The sequence below is a fragment of the Nannobrachium achirus genome, assembly GCF_963921795.1.
Source record: "Nannobrachium achirus genome assembly, chromosome: 23".
Classification (NCBI taxonomy): Eukaryota; Metazoa; Chordata; class Actinopteri; order Myctophiformes; family Myctophidae; genus Nannobrachium; species Nannobrachium achirus.
Window position 1 is genome coordinate 32,267,648 of NC_137830.1, and position 21,839 is coordinate 32,289,486.

At 46.0% G+C, this 21,839-nt stretch overlaps 1 protein-coding gene across 1 annotated transcript in view; it reads right to left on the bottom strand.

Moving 5' to 3' along the window:
- cracr2ab (calcium release activated channel regulator 2Ab) overlaps positions 1-21,656 on the bottom strand; it is a gene marked incomplete at both ends in the record, with an annotated part of 38,755 nt that extends 17,099 nt beyond the window's left edge. The window contains 8 exons of the mRNA XM_080754335.1: positions 544-615; positions 1,818-1,993; positions 10,655-10,750; positions 12,258-12,348; positions 16,310-16,456; positions 18,181-18,370; positions 19,109-19,220; positions 21,498-21,656. Coding sequence (XP_080610461.1) covers positions 544-615; positions 1,818-1,993; positions 10,655-10,750; positions 12,258-12,348; positions 16,310-16,456; positions 18,181-18,370; positions 19,109-19,220; positions 21,498-21,656 — 1,043 coding nt within the window. The remainder of the gene's footprint in view (positions 1-543; positions 616-1,817; positions 1,994-10,654; positions 10,751-12,257; positions 12,349-16,309; positions 16,457-18,180; positions 18,371-19,108; positions 19,221-21,497) is intronic.
- Positions 21,657-21,839: the final 183 nt, after the last annotated feature.

The window sequence follows — 21,839 nt, forward strand, 5'->3', positions numbered from 1 at the left end:
GGGGAGTTCATTAAGAATTTAACAGATTCAAAACCTCTAGTTTGTGGTTTACAATCTGGTAAATAAAAAATATATATCTTTATTCAAAAATGTAAAATATGGACTTAGACTGTTATTCGTCTCAGGTATTGATGGCAAAACAAGTTGTGTTTGCCATTCACTCGGAAAGATTGTGTGTAAAGCCCGTATCAGAGTGTACGGTGGAGAGCTATCCACCGCAAATTTGAGGTGGAAAGCTTTCCACCTAAAGTCAGAAAATAAGTGCAGGCCATCATAGTAGGCCTACGCCACGGTGGAGACCTATTCACCGTGACTGACTAGTCTAGATTGACCAATCAGTGAACGGGGTGTAGAGCCTGTCTGTCTGATAGTAAAAACAGAGAGATGTGTTGGGACTCGAGGTGGAAAGCTCTCCACCGCGAGGAATGATGTAACGTTGTAGTTTCATGACTCAAAAAGACTCGAAAAGACTACACCGCGGTGTAAAGCCTTCCACCGCGGACCCGACTATGATACGGGCTTATGATGCCTACTGTGTCTTACCTGAGGAGGTCCAACTGTTTCATTAGACTCTGCTTTTCTCTGTGCAGTCCTTCGGTTACTCTGTACAGCTCCCTGGAAACGGTAAATACCAAGGTTTAAATATTAATGCGTTACTGGTAATGCAGGGAAAATATGATGAGAAGGGCAGACTTACTGAAAACACTCACACACCCACAGCCTTTATGAATAGTAAAGTAATTAGCCCCGGATTCAAGTTGCTTGATTCAGTATTTCCTATACGAACCCATTGTGACTTCAAACTCCATTTTAACCATGATAGATTCATCAAAAACACCCATTGGTTCTGGCGACTCATACTGACAACTTCTAATAAATGGTTTTCATTAATTTTCATTGATGTCCTTTTTTATATTCTTAAAAGAAATATAAATATTTTTCATTAGAAAAAATATATAAAAAATAAATGAAAAAAGTAAAAAAGAAAAAACACGGCCCCTCACGTATTAGGAGGACATTATGAGTCACCATAATGTTGGTTAAAATAGATTTTGAACGGGTTTGTATAGGGAGGGTGTCTGATGAAATAATCAACCACTGAATATTGTAATTGTACAGCAGACTTCAAGTCTACTTAACGGCATAGCGACGCGTTGTGAGCTTGTAGATCAGCTCTGAGATACCCGGCAAGCACCCTTGAGGACTGGTATTTACTGGATCTCTTCTCCACTAGTCCCTCCCAAACATTAGTCTAGATTTTATTTGTTGACAAAATTGTCAGTATGTTTAGTCATAGTTTTAGTCATCATAGCTCAGTTTTGGGCCCCGGGTTCGTGTTCCGCTCGTGTCACTTTTTTCCGCCACCGCGAACAACTTTTCTTTTTTCTTTTTTGCGGCGATAAAGTTATTATTATTATTATTACATTATTATCCATGACGGAGGCGATGAGCCGACTCAGCGCCGTTACCGAGTTATGTGAATAATGTAATAATAATAATAACTTTAAAAAAAAAACTGTCTGCGGAAAGAAGTTGCCAAGCGGGACGAGAACCCGGGTCCATGGATCGAAAACAGAATGTGTAACCACTCGGCCACCAAGCCACAATGCTGAGGAGGGCATTCAGTATGTATTAGTAGGAGAGAAAAGGCCTAGCATGCGTTGTTGCTTCTTGCGTTTCTGTTGCTCACACGGTGGCATGGACACTACATCATTTCGGCTTCATATGAATGCTTGATAAAAGGCAAAACGCAACGGCGATATCCCGGGACCTCGCCGTTTTCTCTACAGAGCGTCGCAGTATGTACGGGGCCTCACATCTCTTTGTCCTGTTGCAGCCGGGTGGCCTGCTCCTCCAGGATAGTGAGCTGCTCCTGGGCCAGGGCCAGCTCCTGATTGGTGCCCTCCAGGTCCCTGGACAGCTCGTCGTTGGTCTTCTTCAGCTTGACGTTCTCCACCCTGCTCTCCTGCAGCTCACGACACTGCACCTCCAGCTAGCAGAAAGGAGGAGGAGTAGAGACGTATGCATTAGGACCCGAGACTCATCTGATTCATTTGGATTAATTAACACATCGGCCGTTTGATATCCAGCGCGTGGCCCCCATTGACGCTAAAAACGCGCAAAGCGGTCTTTACATCAGGGGTCTTCAACAGGGGAGTCCGGGACCCCTAGGGGGTCCTCAGAGTTACTACAGGGGGACCTCCAAATCTTTTTTTGTATTAACCACTTGAACCCTAGCGTCTATATTTGGATAACTTTAGCCAAAAATTGCAGATTTACAAGTTGTGAGGCGTTGTGAGCTTGTAGATTGTCTATTTTTGGCAAAGGGCTTTGGTGTAGAGGGGAAAAAGAGCAGACTAAGTACAGAGTGAAAGGTAAACTTTTATTAAGCATTGACGGTTCAAGTGGTTAAATATCAGAAAACACAAATTTACATGATTCCAAAATACACTGATGATTGTGCTGTCAAAAGATGAAACTATATGGAATCTATGAAAAAGGTGTGGGGGGTCGCTGCTTCATCTCTCTCTCAGCTAAGGGGTCCTTGGCCTGAAAACGTTGAAGACCCCTGCTTTAAATTGCTTTGTTATGTTTTGCTTGGCCCAGTGAATGGGAAATTTAGATTTAAAAAACTCACTCATTGATTCACTCATAAACCAAAATGCGTTTTAATTGAAAAAAGAAATGCTTATCAGGTCAAATATTTGAAAAAATATTTGCGATAATTATTACGATTAATTTCGATTAACACATCTGGTGCCAACCCCGAGTTTCCCGAGTTTGTATTGATACCAACGCTGTGCCAACCCCGAGTTTCCCGAGTTTGGGCCGTTTTTGAAAAAAAAAAAATTGCATGTTTAACCCCCATACCAACCCATTCTTTCAAACATGGCAGCCATGTTTGTTTACATCTGAAGAAAACATAATGGCCCATAAATCATGAATGCCTGAACGGATTTCCAAGCGGATTTTTTTGTTTGAAAGCTGTGAACAGCATCTACACACGTGGTGCATCATCTAGGCATGGGCGTGCACTTTTTACACAATTGCACAATTACATGGAAGTCTATGGTAACCATGGCAACGCGAGACATTGAAGAGAAAAAATCATTGCAACATAAGTGTTAATCAAAGCCTCTAAATAATTAGATTTTTTTAAATCAAGCCCCAGCCCTAGCACTGATACCATTTCTTCTTTCCCGATATCGAGTAACGATCTGATACCACTGTGTAATAAAATGAAAATCTAGGACAGTGGTTCTCAAAGTGGGGTCATCTGGGTTCCTAGAGAAGGTTCCAAATGGACCCTTAGAGGTCTGTAACTCGAAAATGCCATTAATAATTGTTAAAGGGCAGCCCCCCTTGGCTTGGGAGCTTGACAAACAGAGGGAAAGTAATGTCATGGCACCAGTAGCAAAGTGTATTCCCTAATCGGGAGATAAGCGACCGTCAGGCCTGTAAGTGGCATTGGTTCCTGAGTGTAGGGGGTTGTGCGTGGCACGGCCTGATGGTGGCACTATGCGTGATTTTAGGGCAAAATCTGTAGGAGCAGTGTCCAAACTCCAACATCACTACAGTGCCCAAATTTGGAGATGACATCACAGACTGGCCTGGACACGGAACACCATATATGGGCATAAAAGAGTGCCAGCCAGACAGACGGATACAACGGGTGTTGCAAACTGGACATTGATGGTGACTGTTCTGCCCAACAGGCACCGGTCTGGGTTCTCCAACATTACTTCTGAGACTCCTACATTCAATCCCTCATCGCACGCCCCCGGGCACAGGACTAGTAATAATAAATCAATAATAAGTAAGGGATAATGGCTGGCTCCGCGGTCGTTGTCCGAGAATAACAATACCGACAGCCTGCGCCTTGGGGAGTTATCAGGCTGAAGGGATTGTTATTCCTGGACAACGACCAAGGAGCCAGCCATTATACCGAGAGTTATGCATATAACTATGGTTCTATGAATACCGGATAACCGCCAGAGGGCGGTGTATGAACACCGTGGATAAACATCACGCGCTTGCGCAGAGGTCGAATTCTAATAACAACATAGTCACCCGTGACCCTGTGTGCCTGTGCGTGAGCACGTACACTGCCTACATAGGCAGGACGCACACAAGGACCTCCCTCGTGAAAATCTTTTCGTCTGGGATTCCGAGTGACAGACACCTCTGGCGGTTATCCGGTATTCATAGAACCATAGTTATATGCATAACTCTCGTTCTATTTCATACCTCCTAACCGCCAGAGGGCGGTGTATGAACACCGTGGATAACGTATATCAACATGGTCACGAGGAACCTGCACTCACCAACCATCAGTTACAGGTCGAGGAGGCCGACAACACAGCCATCTGGACCAGTCGAGGGGCAGCAACATTCACCCGGTAGAAGCGGGCGAACGTAGAGGGGGAAGCCCATGTTGCCGCCGCACAGATATCCATCAGTGGCACGCCCTTCAGTGCCGCCCAGGAGGTGGACACCTTCCTGGTGGAATGGCACTTCACTGGAGGAGCCGGCAGCCCCTTCCGCTCATAAGCCTGCAAAACGGCATCAATGATCCAGTGAGCAAGACGTTGCTTGGACAGAGCATGTCCCTTCCTGTGCCCTCCATAGCAGAGGAAGAGAGCATCCGACTTCCGAAACGCCATCGTGCTGTCAATGTACTGCCTCAGGGCCCGAATGGGACACAATCGCACATCATGACTCGACCCCTCCGCCCCTGGGTGCGCAGCATAAGCTGTCAGAGTGACAGGCTGGTTGACGTGAAAGGCTGAAATCCTTTTCGGCAGGAAAGAGGGGTTGGGCCACATGGTAACCCCAGAGCCATCCGAGGACCACCTCAAACAGTCCATAGCGACAGATAGGGCATGGAGTTCCCCTACTCGCTTGGCAGACGTGATGGCAAGGAGAAAGGCGGTTTTAGCAGACAGCCACTTGAGACCAGCCTGCTCCAGCGGCTCAAACGGCGGAGAACATAAGGCTTCCAGGACCATAGGCAAGTCCCACGAGGGCACTCTAGCCACGTGCGGGGGGTGCAATCTGAGCACTGCCTTCAGAAATCGACTGACCAGCGGATGAGACCCCAGCGTCCGACCGTCCACCAGCACATGCCGAGCTGAGATGGCAGCAACATACACCTTCATAGTAGAGGACGAGAGCCCCTTGACCAGCAACGTCTGAAGATACCGTAGCAGTCTCTGCACAGAGCACCTGACCGGATCCTCGTGTTGAGACTCGCACCACTTGCAGAACAGCTTCCACCTGTTTGCATAAAGCGCTCTTGTGGAGGGCGCATGAGCGTTGAGCAGGGTCTGGACAACTGCCTCATCGCAGGACTCTAGCAGAGACCCTGGCCCCTCAGGGGCCAGACATGGAGCTGAAGGCGATCTGGCTGGGGATGCCAAATGCGGCCCTGCACCTGTGACAGGAGATCCTGCCTCGACGGGAGGGGCCAAGGCGTTCCAATGAGAAGCCGCCTGATCATGGGGAACCAGATCCTCCCTGGCCAGTAAGGAGCCACCAGCAGCACTGTGTGACTGCCTGTGGCTATCCTGTGAAGTGTCAGCGTGAGCATGGGCAAAGGAGGGAACGCATATAAGAGGCCTGGCGGCCATGGGTGAGCGAACGCGTCCTGTCCCAATGGACAGGCTGGATCCGACAGGGAGAACCACTGCTGGCAGTGCGTTGACTCGCTTGAGGCAAAGAGATCCACCTCTGCCTTGCCGTACTTTTCCCAGATCCGTTGGACCACGGCCGGGTTCAATCTCCACTCCCCCGGTGGAGGATCCTGACGGGACAGCAAATCCGCTGCCTGGTTGCAGACTCCCGGTAGGTGCACTGCCCGGAGACTGCGAAGGCGAGGAAAAGCCCACTTGAGGAGCCTCTGGGCCTCCAGCAGACACTCCTTGGATCTGATGCCACCCTGATGGTTCACGTGGTACACCGTTGCTACGTTGTCCGACTTGACAAGGACATGCCTCCCCTCCAAGGCAGGAAGGAAGTATTTGAGGGCCAAGTACACTGCCCGGAGTTCCAGCACATTTATGTGTAGTCGCCTCTCCTGAGGGCCCCAGCACCCTCTGACTGCCCTGTGCTCCCATAAGGCTCCCCAGCCTGACAGGGAAGCGTCCGTCACCACCAACTCCCGGCGGGAGGGTAGTGCCCCCACGGGCACGCCCCGGCACAGTCTCTCCCTTCTCCTCCACGGCTCCAGCAACCGACGGTGATGACTGGAGATCGTCACCAGACTCTCCTGATCCCACACGGGGTCGAGGCCCAAGCCGTTGACCCACACCTGCAGAGGCCGCACTGACAGGAGCCCAAGAGGTACAAGCCTGGATACCGATATCAGTAAACCCAGCAGCCTGAGGAGCAGTCCATACTCGAGCGTGGTGCTTCTCCGCACATGAGACACAAGCTCCAGGATGCTGTCCACTCGCCGTGGAGAGGGGCAGGCCATCATTGAAACGGAGTTGAGGGCGATTCCAATGAATACAGTTTCCTGACTGGGAGTCAAGGAGCTCTTGGTGAGGTTCACTGTGAGCCCCAGTTGCGCCACATGGTTCAAGAGGGCCGATGTGTCGCTGAGTACCTGTCCTCGAGTCGACGCGCACACCAGCCAATCGTCGAGGTACAGGAGAATCCGCATCCCTCTGTCCTGGAGCGGGGCCAGCGCCGCCGCTACGAACCTGGTGAAGACCCGGGGGCTGAGAGAGAGGCCAAACGGAAGGACCCGGAACTGGTATGCCTGACCCTCGAAGGCGAACCGGAGGAACTGTCTGTGGTCTGGTGCTATTGGCACGTGAAAATAAGCATCTTTTAAATCTATACTGGTGAACCAGTCCTTTGCTGCCACAGCTTGGAGAACGTCCACTGGGCGCAACATCTTGAAATGAAAAGTCTTCAGGAATTGGTTCAGATTCCTGAGATCGAGGATTGGCCGAAGTGTGCCATCCTTCTTTGGGATAAGAAAATAATTTGAGTAGAACCCTCTTAGCCTTGCTGAACCAGGTACACTCTCTATGGCATCCTTCACTAGGAGCTCTGTAATTTCCTGTCTGAGGGGCTGAGACCTCAGCGGATCGTCGACCACGGTCATCCTCACCCCGGTGAATGCTGGGGGCCGACGTCTGAACTGAATCCTGTATCCTCCGGATATGGTGGAAAGTACCCAGGGGTCCGAAGTTAGGGCTTCCCAGCGGCTTAGATGTTCTGGGGTGAACCGGCTGGGGCCCGGGTCGGGGGAGTCACGCTCGACTCCCCCGGCCCTTGAATGATTTGGATGATCGGCCGCCCCCACGCCTGGGAGCCCTACCTCTGGGCTCCCTAAAAGAGGGCTGTGGGGGCGCTCGTTGGGGCTGGTCGTGCCGAAACGAAGAGTCTCTAGCCGCCGATGATGAAGCGCTCTGACCACCAGATGCTGAGCGTTGAGTGCCCGTGCGCCTTGACTGCCGTGCAGGTTCCCGGCACAAGTCTGCGAACTGACGCCTGTACTTCTTCACCTCAAGGCAGCGGTCCAGGGCCTCTTGAGCTGAGGGCCCAAAAATCTGGCCTGGGGCAACAGGCAGCTTGCAGAGCTTCTTCCTGCACTGCACTGACACAGGGGCCTGAGCAAGCCAGACCTGGCGACGAGCCAAGGTCAAGGTGGACATAACCCTTCCCAGGTCCTTAGCCATGTAGGCAAAGGCCCTGAGTGAAGCCTCACTCAGGCTCTGTGTTGCCGCATCCGCCCCCGCCGCCACAAGAGACTTGTCCAGGGCCAGGACAAGGTGGGACATCGAATTCCCCACACGCGCCACCTGAGCTGCTGACTCATAAGCCTTGGTGATGTAGTCATCCGTCAGTCTGCATTGGGCCAGTGGACATTTAGGATCCTGACTAAGGGCCTCCTCTGGTGACACCACCAGGGAAGCGATTGAATTCTCCACCGCTGGCATATGGTCCAAACCAAACTGTGCCGCGTCAGCCATGGCACCCATGGCCCTGCGGTCTTGCGATGGATGACGATTAGACCTGGGATCTGCCCAGCATGATTGCAGCTCCGCAATGAAAGCCCTCGAAGGCGGCACAGAGAAAACTGGATCCGGCCTATGCCTGAAGAATTCATTGGAAAGCTGGGGCCCTTCAGTAGAGACCTCAATGCCCAGCCGCGACAGGGCAAGCTGAAGGTCCTCCTTGGTTGCAGTAGTAGCAGTACTTGCTCCTGACCCCTGTGAGCCCGACTCAGAGCGAGGGGCCTCTCCAACTGGCTCCTCATGATATGAAACCTCATTTGTGAAGAGAGAGTCTGAGGCCGATATAGACAGGACGTCCTCCAAACCAGCAGCCCATGCTGCAGCATGGTCCAGGCCCAGCTGCCTAGCATGGCGTTGGGGCCCTACGGTAGCAGCACCGGTGGTAGGGGTACGGGGCTGCAGGTTATAGAGCAGGGCCTTAATCTGAGCAAACTCAGCGGCCAGTGAGTCCACCGTGTGCGACGGGGGTTGCTGGTCCTCCTGACGCACCTTTTTCGCACCTGCACCTTCCCCACCAGCCGTTTCACGACGGCCCTTCTTGGCGCCTGCCTTCTTGGCCAATGCGTCCTTACTATGGGAGCGCTTGCTCTTAGAAAGCCCCCTCACTGGGCTCAAGACTGGCATGCCTGATGGAGGCATGTCCCTGCCCTCAGCCGTCGCCAGCCGTGCCTTCCTCGCATCCAAGGCCATGCAGCTGCAATTCGTGCACGCCTCCGTCGTCAAGGCTTGCCTCAGATGGTCAATGCCGAGACAGCGCGGGCACCAGTCATGACCATCCTCCATATCCAAAGCGGCGGCGCACCGGGCACATGCGTTCTGCATGACTGGTGATTATAGCAGCTTTAACTGTAGCGAAGGAACGAACACCGCTCTCTGATGCTACACGCTTTTAAATGCCAGCACCGTGTGCTGTGCAACGCTGTAAACAAGCGACAGCTAACGTTAGCTTGTGGAGCGAAGACCGCTCTCTATGCTACACGCTTTTAAATGCCAGCACCGTGTGCTGTGCAACGCTGTAAACAAGCGACCGTTAACGTTAGCTTGTGGAGCGAACACCGCTCTCTATGCCAACGTTAGCCGCAGACCCACGCTGGTTAGGCTAATAGCGCTATCGCTAAACAACCATACACCAACACACTGCTGCCTTGCAGGGTTCACCAATAGCTATGTAGCGAAGACCACTATCGACGCTATAGTGAACGGCAGACGTGCTACACACGTGGGTCCAAACTCACAATACAATACAACTAGCTTTATGGAGCGAAAACCACTCTCGACGCTAGTATATTAGCAATTGGCTATCATCAGCCGTTACTTACCGTACTGCTTTCAGTCCCATCTTGAACAGGGTAAACCTTGCAGTCCACGTAGTCTCTAGGAGGGCGAAAACCGCAGCTCCCACCGTACCGTATAGGTTTAGGTTATCGAGACTCCAACGCATCTGCTGTGTCGACCTGCGCTCTAGGCGAAAAGATGAAAGAGGGAGGTCCTTGTGTGCGTCCTGCCTATGTAGGCAGTGTACGTGCTCACGCACAGGCACACAGGGTCACGGGTGACTATGTTGTTATTAGAATTCGACCTCTGCGCAAGCGCGTGATGTTTATCCACGGTGTTCATACACCGCCCTCTGGCGGTTAGGAGGTATGAAATAGAACACTTATTAACCGGCTACTAAATAAAATTAATAATTTGACTCAAAACTAAAAACAAAACAAGTATTCCTTGTTTACAGAAGGCTTCCACAAGTGTTGCGCTGGGCTTCCCCCCCAGCGCAACACGGTCGCCTTGGAAAACAAGGAAGTGCTGACACTACGTCGTCTATTTCCCGCTTAAAATATTTTGAAAAAACATTCTTGAGAGCAACGTTTAGTTCTAAATGTCGCTGTGTGTTTGTTTACATGGCTGACATGTTGGATACAGCATAGCCTCGGAAACCCAGGCTTCATTTGGCGATCGGAAGAAAATGAAGCCTGGGCGATCGCGTTATGATCACTGTTGGAGGAAGTGTAGAATATCCCTAACCAATCAGAGTGCAGAGAACGTCACACCGAATGTGTTGACGTCATGACGCAGAAGCGTTCTCTGCGCTGAGCAGAGCAGCAGAAGGAGGAGGGGGGAGGAGAACACATGCTATTGGTCGGAGACTTGCGGTGAGACTCGCCGCGCCCGCCCATCTGCCTACACGAACTGGTCCGCGTTAGCCTAGTGTGGATACAGCACAATATTCACGCAGTGCAGCTTGACTGCAGCAGGTACTCTGAGCCTTTGATTAGGCAGCGGTCTGTTATCCACCTCTTTCCGCGGGAATTTACTGGAGATTTTTTTGCACCACACTTCCGGTTAACAGCAGACATACAAGCTCACGTCGCGTCGCAGATGCAACCGTTGTGAGCTTGTAGATCACACTCGGCTGCAGCGCCTGAAGCGCCGTGCAACTTCTGCGCAATGCATGATGGGATGTTGGAAAGTTGTGGATAGAGCGGAGCGGTCTGTTATCCAGAAATATCAGACCTCTGATTTCAGCGATTGACCAATCAGAATCAAGCATTCAAAGAAGCCGGGTAATAATAAGTGAATAACTAACCAGGAATACAAATTGGATTTCCATTACAATCTCCACTCACCCGTCTCTGTTTCTGGATGAGATGGTCCAGTTCTCTCTCCTTGGAGAAAAGCTGTTGCTCCATCTCCTGGCTGTGTACCTGGAGACGCTCAGCATCCTGCATGGAGAGGGGAAGATACTCTTTAACTCCCTGAGTGCCAAAAACGTCTTTTACACACTTTTTAATAAGGGTTCCTGGTGCCAAAAACGTCTTTTACACACTTTTTTTAATATGAAAAAAAAAAAACTTTTTTTTAAACTCAAATTAAATAATTTCACTTATATAGGTGTATATATACAGGAAATGAGCGCAGACTTGATATAATATCATATCATATCATATCAATTTTGCACGTATTTCAAATATGACATATTTCCTCTATTTTCCTTTTACACCAGATTATATTATAAACGTTTTGGCCTATATCTCCATAACCGTTTATCGGATTGTCTTACCATTCTATGTTTATAGCCCGGCCGTGCACGCTCGTGCACGTTAGCCCTTTAGCCGACATTAAACAAAATGGCTGGCATCAAGGCCCATTAAATAATGTAAAGTCAGGCATTCACTGAGTTAACCCATTCAGAACGGGTACACATTATTATGTATCATTATTTTATGCTTTGCGAGCTTGTAGATCTGCTATTTTTGAAAAATCGTGAAAATTTGAATTTTGACCCGATTCTATAACTGTCTTTTAAATCTTTCTAAGGTTTTTTGAAAAAACGATGTTTCTATGTCAGCAATCTGGCCAGCCATCGTCAAAGAAAAGGTTCTTTTCACTTAACTGGAGCTCAGTTAGTCTGTTCTTGAGAGACTACTATGTCAGTGGTTCTCAAACTTTTTCATGTGAAGGACCCCCAAACTGATATGTATTTGGCCACGGACACCCATCTCAAAATATTTCGTTCCAGGGACCACTCAGAAGCAAAATTTGAGTTACAAATGTTCGCTACAAAATACATATATTCAAAGATTTGCACAAATTTTCACGACTTTGCACTCGGTGCCGCGCGTATATCTGCTATTTTTTACTGGTTAAAGCATTCAAAAAGCAGGGGTCTTCAACAGGGGGTCCTCAAAGTTACTACAGGAGGGGAGGCGCCAAATCGTTGTGTGCTAGAGCAGGGGTCTTCAACGTTTTCAGGCCAAGGACCCCATAGCTAGGAGAGAGATGAAGCAGGGACCCCCTCTACATATTGTATAAAATTGTGTTGCAGGTTAAAAATGTTCGTAGATTTCTTAGACAGCTTAGACTTGTTTGACAGCACTGTCGTCATGTTGGAGTCAGACATTTAACCACTTGAACCGTCAAATATGTCTGCTCTTCTTTTCCCTCGACAAACCTCTTACAACGCCTCGTGCTGCGAGGTGTTGTAAGCTTGTAGATCGTCTATTTTTGGCTACTGTTCCACTCAGAATAGGGATGCTAGAGTTCAAGTGGTTAATGTAAAAAACATGATCCTATCACACAAAGATTTGGCGGCCCCCCTGTAATAACTCTGAGGACTCCCTAGGGGTCCCGGACCCCCTGTTGAAGACCCCTGTGCTAGAGGGAGGAGGGGGAGATGCTAACTGGACGATAAAAATGCTGACTTATAGACATAAGAGTGAACGTTTATACCTTAAGAAGAGAGAGGTCTTTTTCATTTTTGATCTGTGCTTCCATCTCTTCGTATAAGCTACGGATCTCGCTGTCGTGGGTCGCAGCTTTCCTGTAATGAGAGGAAGTGACATCAGAGACAAACATGGTCAGATGTGTGGGCCACGTGCATTTTCAGTCATTGTTTTACTGAATAATCAATCGATTTTTTTAATCCTGAGAGAATGTTGGTGCACAGCAGTGTTTCAGCTGAGGACGCTGACGAAGGATTCAAGTCAGTGTCTGACCACATAACATAAGTGATGGGTAGGCCACTTTCAAGATTTCCAAATGGGCCCTGATCCAGAAAAGGTTGAGAACCGCTGGCTTTAAGTCAAAGTTATACTCTGTAGTGTTGTTTGCCAAAAGGAAGCTTGAAAACCTGTTCTTTTTGGCAAGCATCACCGTTTGCGCTACACAGTTTAAATACAGCTTCAGGGTGAAATGTGTTTGACCTCGAATTCCGCCGCGCGCCCATGAATCCTCACAAAGGGTACGTTTGTGAGTGTGACCCATTATTTTATTTATACGCTGAAAGCACCGAAAGACACACTTTATGTACAGTGCTGTATACAACATGACCTCATGTCTGGAGCCGAGAGGCTTTGGAAAAAAAAAAAACAGCAGTGGTAAATACTGTGGGAAAATGCATAAATGCGCGCATGTACGTGTTTGCACACACACACAAGCACGCACGCACGCTGGGTTAAACGACTCAGACTTTGAGTCCAAAGCATACCAAGTGGTATTTACATCACCCTGATAACTTTTAAGACCTAAACACCTGATTAGTGACATGTACAGAATAACAAGCCGTACCGTGCAGTACCAGGAAAACACACACACACACACACACACACACACACACACACACACACACACACACACACACACACACACACACACACACACACACACACACACACACACACACACACACACACACACACACACACACACCCACACACACACACACACACACACACGCCTACTGTATTTAATTAAAGCAGTAGTTCTCAAACGTGTTTGTGTCAAGGATCCCCAAATTGATATAATCTATCTGTGGCCGCGGACTCTGATTTTTTTTTTGTGCCAGGGACCCCCGATTTGGGTAAATGTTTCACAACACTTTCAAAATGTTTTTCTTTTCTTTTCACTGTAAGCCTGTGAGCTTGAATATCTGCTATTTTTAAAATAGCTACGGCAACACATTTTGCTGGGGACCCCCTGGATCCCCTCCAAGGACTTTGAGAACCAATGAATTAAAGCAATGTCAAACTAATGGCCAGACTTGAACGTATGTGGGTCAGGATTAACAATCATTTGAAAGGATCAAATCCTACAGAGAATTACAGGTGAACACACATACTAATACTTAGTGCTGCCCAGTTACAGTATGTAGGTGACTATAATAGGGAGAACACCGAGTTCCTGATTGGCAAATGTTCTTAAAACCTTTTAAATGTAGGGCATGCTTGAGAAATCATGACCTACATTATCGCAATGTCAATACATTTAATTCACTAATAATACTCTAAGGCTAAATGCTGCAAGCTAAACAGCTTGTGGCCCCAACACATAGAGTAAATGTATACTTTGTCCCGTAATCAACTGAACAAAACCCCCTCTCCCCCCAACCATTAAAGGACAACTTCACCCATTTTCAACCTTCATATAATTGGTCCTCATTAATGCTCACGATAAAATGGTACAATTCCTTTCTACTCTTTCAGCGTCTCATAGGAAAGCTGTGGACACTTCAGAAAAATGCCTACCAGTAAGACTCCCTAATCGACCGTCAGGTCGCATACAAACTTTAGAAGGCAATGGTAGGCAATCAGGAGGGAATATGGGAAATGGGACAGATCCATGTTGATGACATGACTTTAGAGATACTGTGTACCGCTTCGCGTGATTTTAGGGCAAATTCTGTAGGTGCAGTGTCCAAAGATTTGGCGCTAGATGGGACAGATGCATGTTGATGACATGACTGTAGAGATACTGCATACCGCTTATGGTACAATTTCTTTCTACTCGTTTTGTGTCTCATAGGAAGGCTGTGGAGACTTCAGAAAAATGCCTACCAGTGAGATGATCTTTAGGCAGGTTATTATTCTTTTGAAACAACATTTAAAAATGTTTTATTTTGATTTGTATTCTCGTGAGAACAATGGCTTCCATTATATCATGCAACTTTCCAGGAATAGAAAGCCTGCAGTTTCTATTGGCTTGGATTCCCCATCGATAATGTCACTGGTAGGCGGGTTTCTGAACTGTCCACAGCCCTCCTCTGAGCAGTGTTGATTTTGTCGACTAAAACTATGACGAAAAATGTTTGTCGACTGTGTTTTTTTCACTGACGAAAACTAAATAAAAACGAAATAAAAAAAACTAAGCTGTGATGACTAAAACTAAGACTAAATATATTGACAATTTCGCCTACAAAATAAAAACTAGACTAAAACGTTAGGGAGGGACTAGTGGAAAAGATGTTTGGTTGCTCTCAGGTGTTGTGTGCTGAAAATAGCAGATCTACAAGCTCACAACGTGTCGCTGCGACAGATCTGCTATTTTCAGCACACAACCAAGTGTAAAATCTGTCATTACGATGCCATCAAGGCCTGCCAAAATACTTGTTGATTTAGTCGCCTAAAATCTTATGATATTTAGTCGTCTAAAATTAGACTAAAACTAAAACTTTTCAGGTGACTAAATTATGACTAAAACTAAATTACATTTTATTCAAAAGACTGACTAAAACTAAATCAAAATTTGCTGTCAAAAATAACACTGCCTCTGAGACAGAGTTAGTAAATGGTAAATGTTGCATTTATATAGCGCCTTCATCCAAGGCGCTTTACAGAGACTGTGCATTACATTCACCCATTCACACACACACACATTCAAACCGAGGAAGATTGGTGACGCTGGAGAGACAGATGACCACCAGGAAGAGCCTGGCGTGGGTGTATGAGGTTAGCAACCTCATACAAAAAAAGTAGACCTAATTTCCTAACAGAATCAGTTGAAAAACTAAATAATACAATTTTGTCCAACCTCTGCCTTAATTTTATCGGTTAGCAACCTCATACACAGCACTCGCGAGAGGGCACCAACTCAAGCTAAAGACATTTATAAAGAAGACATCAAATTTTCCTGGCCAAGGCTACATTCACCAACGTGTATGGAGGAGAAGCATCGTTAGATGTAATTATAATCATACACCGATGGCGGAGGAAGCCATGCAAGGCACCAACCTGCTCACTGGGAGCAGCTAAGGGTTCAGACTCAGAGTCTTGCTCAAGGACTCTTCGACACTAACTCTGGGAGAGCCCAGGATCGAACTGGGAACCCTTCTGGAACCCTCCGTGTTCTAAGGCGGCAACTCTACCCCTGAGCCACTGCCGCCCGACAAAAATGCTACTGTATTTTAAGGAGCATTTAGTGAGGAGGACGAAAATGGGTGACGTCGTCCTTTAATACAGTTATTATTTTCTATTCTTTCTTCTGTTCTTTTTTATTGCTGCGTCCTTCGCTCTGAAACATACACGGTATACAGCACAGTACAACAAGTACAACGTGTACTGCAGTGGTTTTCAAACTTTTTTGACTCAGGGCACCCTTGTAAATAACTTTTTCATCCACGGCACCCCTGAATTACACTGTTCATTTTTACATCTTACATCATATTGGAGAAATATCCGTTTCCATCAGAACTGACTGAAAATAACGTTATACTTAACGTTTAACCGATTGAACCCCAGCATGCCTATTCTGGTGGGAAGGTTCACCAAAAATAGCCGATCTACAAGCTCACAACGGTTGTGACGCGTTGTGAGCTTGTGGATCGGCTATTTTTGGTAAAGAGAGATGTCATAGATGGAAAAAGAACTCATCAAGTACAGTGCAAATCATGAAGTGATATTGATGATCAAATTATCTCCCTGCACCCCTGGACTGGCATCACGGCACCCCAGGGTGCCCCATCACCCACTTTGAAAACCCCTGGTGTACTGTGTGTGTACTCTTCCCACCTCTGGAGGGCGCTCTCCATGTCCTTCCTCTCCTTCTGGGCCTCTTTGATCTGTGAGGTCACCCTAGCCAGGAACTCCTCAAAGTTGGACAACAGGTGAGGCTCGTCCCTCCTCAGCTGTGCCCACAGGCTGCGCACCTCCCCTGGACTGATGATGATGATGATGATGATGATGATGATGATGATGATGATGATGATGATGACGGATGGATGGATGGATGGATGGATGGATGGATGGATGGATGGAGGAGAGAGAGAACAGAGATGATATTCTGTTTTAGTTCCGATACCAGTATCTGAAATGCTGCCGATATACTGCTTAAAATGCTGGTATCGGTGTAATGAATATATAGAGTACAATTTAATATCGATGGTATTTTTAATTCGTAAATTAGCATACATTTGGAATTATGAATATTCAAACTTGAGAGTTGCATTTTAAGAATGTGCCTTTATTTTGACCCTTATCTACTACATCAGTATCAGCGAGTATGACAGTCTATGCCAATCCGATACCATGGAATTTATAGAATGATAATATTTAATTTACAGTCATATTTTGAAGGCTTCATCTGATGTTGCACGATTGTTTTAATCTCTACTGTTTACATTATTATTTTACAAACTTGAAGCTGCACTTTAACAATCATTAATGGCATTTTTATTTATTCTTAGTTCAGTGGTTCTCAAACCTTTTAATTTGAAGGACCACCATAACTCTGAGAGTGTACAAATGTACACTCAACACAAAAATGTCAAGCACAGAGAATGGGCGAACTTGTACTGTAGGTCAGCTATTTTAGGCCGTTCGCTGCGCACGACGGAACATAAATTAGACTTAAATGATTTGTTGATTTGGTCAACAAATGTGTAAAGTAGTGTTTGCTGCATACAATCATGCAGAGTCCAGCATTTTTTTTAAAGGTAGGTGTAAGGTAATCTCAAATTAACACATGCTTCTTCTTTATGATCTCTTGCACACCTACTCCGAAATTGCCCCAATGTTTGCATTATGTTGATATAATTTGACAACACGGAAAGTGAACAGTCATTTGAACTTAACTGCACTGTAACTAAGATGAATCTTACATGGTGCAACCGAAAAAAGACACCGATTCAGTAAGACAACGGCTTCCAGATGGTGTTTTGCTTGCTTTTGCCATTGTTTATCTGCATCTTCCAACCTGTAGAATAATGACATGGCAACTCATGTCGTCATAGTTGGCAGAGTTTCGACCCCCCCCCATAAAAGTTTGCTAACCAATTCCTTTTTTCGTTGCAATGCTTCAAACTGGTTCTAAATTAGGGGCATGAACCAGAAAGTAACAGGCTCCACGCTGGTGGAAAAGGGGTGTGTAAACATTAGGGGTGGGCGATATGGTGATAATTATCGTTGAGACGATACAATGTCTCCACGATATGCCTTTTCAGAGGTATCGTATATATCGTGATACAATTGAGGGAGCCTTGTAAGAAATCCTGTTTAAACGTTAATACAGTGATTCATTGCATAATTCAATTTAAACCTGCATTTTGGTCTAAATCAGTACTTCTCAAACTTTAAAATGTCAAGGTCTCCAGTCTCCACTTAACTCTGACAGTATACAAATGAAACCAAATGGACCCTTACGGGTCCATTTGGTTTCATTTGTATACTGTCAGAATTACATCCTTGTAAAAGTTCAATTTAGACCTCCCAAAAGGAACCCAGAGAGTCTAGTTTTTGTCAAGTAAGTTGAAAAATAACCATAAAAACCAACGTGAAAAAGAATCGTGATAAAATCGTATATCGTGATACAGCTTGGGAAAATATCGTGATATTGTATTATTTTCCGTATCGCCCACCCCTAGTAAACATGAGGCTAGACTTACTCCTCGAACACACTGCTGGCTCCCAGGCTGTCCAGCAGCATGGAGAAGTGGTTCTCTTCATCGTCCTCCTCTCCGGCCAGCTTGGCGTCCCACTGGCTCTGGTAGAGGGCTTCCTTGGCCCTGAGGCCATGCCCAGGGGTCACACTGGGGTCATCAGTCACCGAAATCCTTCGACGGCGCAGAAACTGACCTGCAGGACAGTGGTGCAGGGGCGAAATTAGATCTTATTCTGCATGGGTTTTCAGATCAAAAGGGCCCTGTACTGCCGTGAGGGGGGCCCATAGATTAGGAGATTAGAGACCCCTGATATATTGGAAATGAAAAAATACATATAGTCGTTGTCGGGTGTAAACCTCGTATCTCCAAGTTTCAAATTTGTATGTTCTTTCGCAAAGCAAAGCCCTGCTTCATCGTACAAGGCTGTCGCACAAAGATTGTGAAAACAGCAGATCTACAAGCACACAACGCCTCGCGTTGCGAGGCGTTGTGTGCTTGTAGATCGGCTGTTTTCACTAGTTTAAATCATTTTTAAAATGAAAAATGCTAAACGAACGGTTTTGGACATACAAGGTTTTCACCCGACAACGACGATAGCCTATTAATTTATAATACTGTCCCCAGTAGGGGGGCCCTTGGGTTTATTAAACCCATCAACCCTATATAAATTACGCTTGTGCAGTGGTGGAACGTAACTAAGTACATATTCCTTTGTGGAAATTGATTCATATTCTTTTTTTTTATATAATACCACAAGCAATCAATGACTCCCGATGGATTGATATTGATCAAGTGCATTGGGATAGGCCATCCCTGTGGTTGGACGACACAAAGGTTTTAGCAAAAGTGTTTGAACCAGGATCAACAAACTCAAAACAAATTCCAGTCCAGGTAAGCTACCGGAAACATGCAGGAGAAGAAAAGGACTCACTGAATCCGGAGGAGAAAGCTTCTAGCGTCAGGTACCCGTCATGGTTGGTGTCCAACGAGTCAAAGACGTCCTCTAGCTCTTCTGCAGACAGGGGGAGCTCTCTGTGGAGTCTCTGTTAGGAGGACACCAGTGTTGATGTCGTCGAATAAAACTACGACGAAAAATGTTTGTCGACTGCGTTTTTTTCACTGACGAAAAGGAAATAAAAACGAAATAAAAACTAAGCTGTGATGACTAAAACTAAGACTAAATATATTGGCAATTACGTCAACAAAATAAAAACTAGACTAAAACTTTAGGGAGGGATTAGTGGAGAAGAGAGTCATTTTATGTCTGGTTGCTCTCAGGTGTTGCGTGGTAGAGCTTGTAGATCGGTTATTTTCAGCACGCAACCAAGTGTAAAACCAGTCATTACAATGCCATCAAGGCCTGCCAAAATACATTTCAGTTGACTAAATCAACTGTAGATTTAGTCGCCCTAAAATCTTATGATATTTAGTTGACTAAAATTAGACTAAAACTAAAACTTTTCAAGTGACTAAATTATGACTAAAACTAAAATACATTTTATTCAAAAGACTATGACTAAAACTAAATCAAAATCTGCTGTCAAAAACAACACTGGAGGACACGCTTGTTTATTTAACTGATATGTTCAGCAAGGCTGACCACTCTGCCCGCTTGATGGGAACAGACTGCAGCACCTAATATTAATAGGGCAAAAAACTGTTACAACGACGGGTCGGAAGCGCACCGTCTGAAGCAGACGGTGCGGGGATATTTCATTTTCAAAAAAACTTTTGGTCATTTTATTGTTTAATCAGGCTTTTATGAACACCCTGAACAAATTTGTATTTGCTTGATTCAATATTTAGATATTTGATGTAAATGTTATCAGGTCTTCCAGGCCCAGGGCCTCTCCCCATACACACCCATTGTAACTTCAAACTCCATTTTAACCATGATAGATTCATTAAGGACACCCATTATTTTTTTTTTCTGGTGACTCATACTACCCTCCTAATACGTGAGCAGGCTGTGTTTTTTCAATAACTTTTTTCATTTATTTTTAATAATTCTTTGGGAATATGGAAACATATATATATATAATAAAGAAATATTAAAAATAAATGAAAAAGGTTAACGAAAAAACATGGCCTGCTCACGTATTAGGAGTGTAGTATGAGTCACCTGAAAGAATAAGGGATGTTTTTAATGAATCTATCATGGTTATAATGGAGTTTGAAGTTACAATGGGTGTGTATGGGGAGAAGCCCTGGAGGAGGAGGGCCTGGTAACATTTACATTAAATATCTAAATATTGAATCAAGCGAATTAAAATCTGTCCAGGGTGTTCATAAAAGCCTAATTAGATGATAAAATTACCAAAGTTTTTTTTTAAAGTGAAATATCCTTTAAACCGCGAGTCGCTGTGCCGTACTTGCTCGGCGCCGCTCGACTTCAGATTACATCTCGATAGGCACATAATCGTAACCCTCCCCCTAGTCTCGGTACACCCGAGATGTCAAACGTGGCCAACTAGGTTCTGGTGGCCGGAAAGACCTGGTGGGTCCGACACTAGGTTTGTGGGTCCGACTAATTCCGAGGTCGCCGGATTTGACTGGGATGAGCGTGTTTTGGGGCGAGTGTTGTTGTATTCATTTGATATTGATGTTTGATAATAATATCACAAATCAACAATTACATTTCAAATGTATGTTAATCAATGTTAACCCTAGCATCCATACTTTGGCAAAAAAAAAATATATATATATATATATTCCAAATAAAACAATAGCTATTTGTCATACAATGAAGTATATGGGGCTTAGCCTTAGATGTTATTTTTTTTACAAATCACACCCTGGATATAATAGACACTGTCACATACACTTTGATGACATTTTGTCACATGGGGCACACTGCATAGAATATACATACTGTACACATGTTCTGTTTCACATGAGGCTGAATGAAGCTTTGAACCAAGCACTTAATGAATTGAAAACAGCTCTGAAGAGGTTGTGCACATAATGTACATTATTTATAAAACGTAACCACTGAAATGTGCCTGTGTGTGTGTGTGTGTGTGTGTGCGCGCGCAAGTGTGTGTGTGAGAGGGTGAAAGCAGGAGAAATTATACTTTATAATTACAGCTTTACTCTTCAATCAATTTCGACATGTACAGTAGTCTACAACAGCCCTAAAAAAACAATCCCTTCACACACACACACACACACACACACACACACACACACACACACACACACACACACACACACACACACACACACACACACACACACACACACACACACACACACACACACACACACACACACACACACACACACACACACACACACACACACACCCCTATGTCTCTTACCCTCATATCGGTGCGGGTGATGAAGCCCTTCTCCTCTACATCACAGGTCTGGAAGAACTCCTTGGTTTTGTCCAGCAAGGTGGCGGCGACGTGACCCTGGTCGGGTCCTCTCCCCTCGGGGTTTGCCCCGCCACCATTCGACCTCTTCTGCTCTGCCATGCCGGTAGGGGACACCGCAGTGGGATGGCAACGCTGTACGTTTACTCAGGAGAGTATAGAGTCAACGCGTGCCCAGCTCCTCACCAGCTCAACCCCCAGTGTGCCAGGGTCCTCACCATCACCATGACGACAGAGGCAAGAGGCTGTACCAGATGATGGGAGAAGAGGAGACCTGTTGGTGGT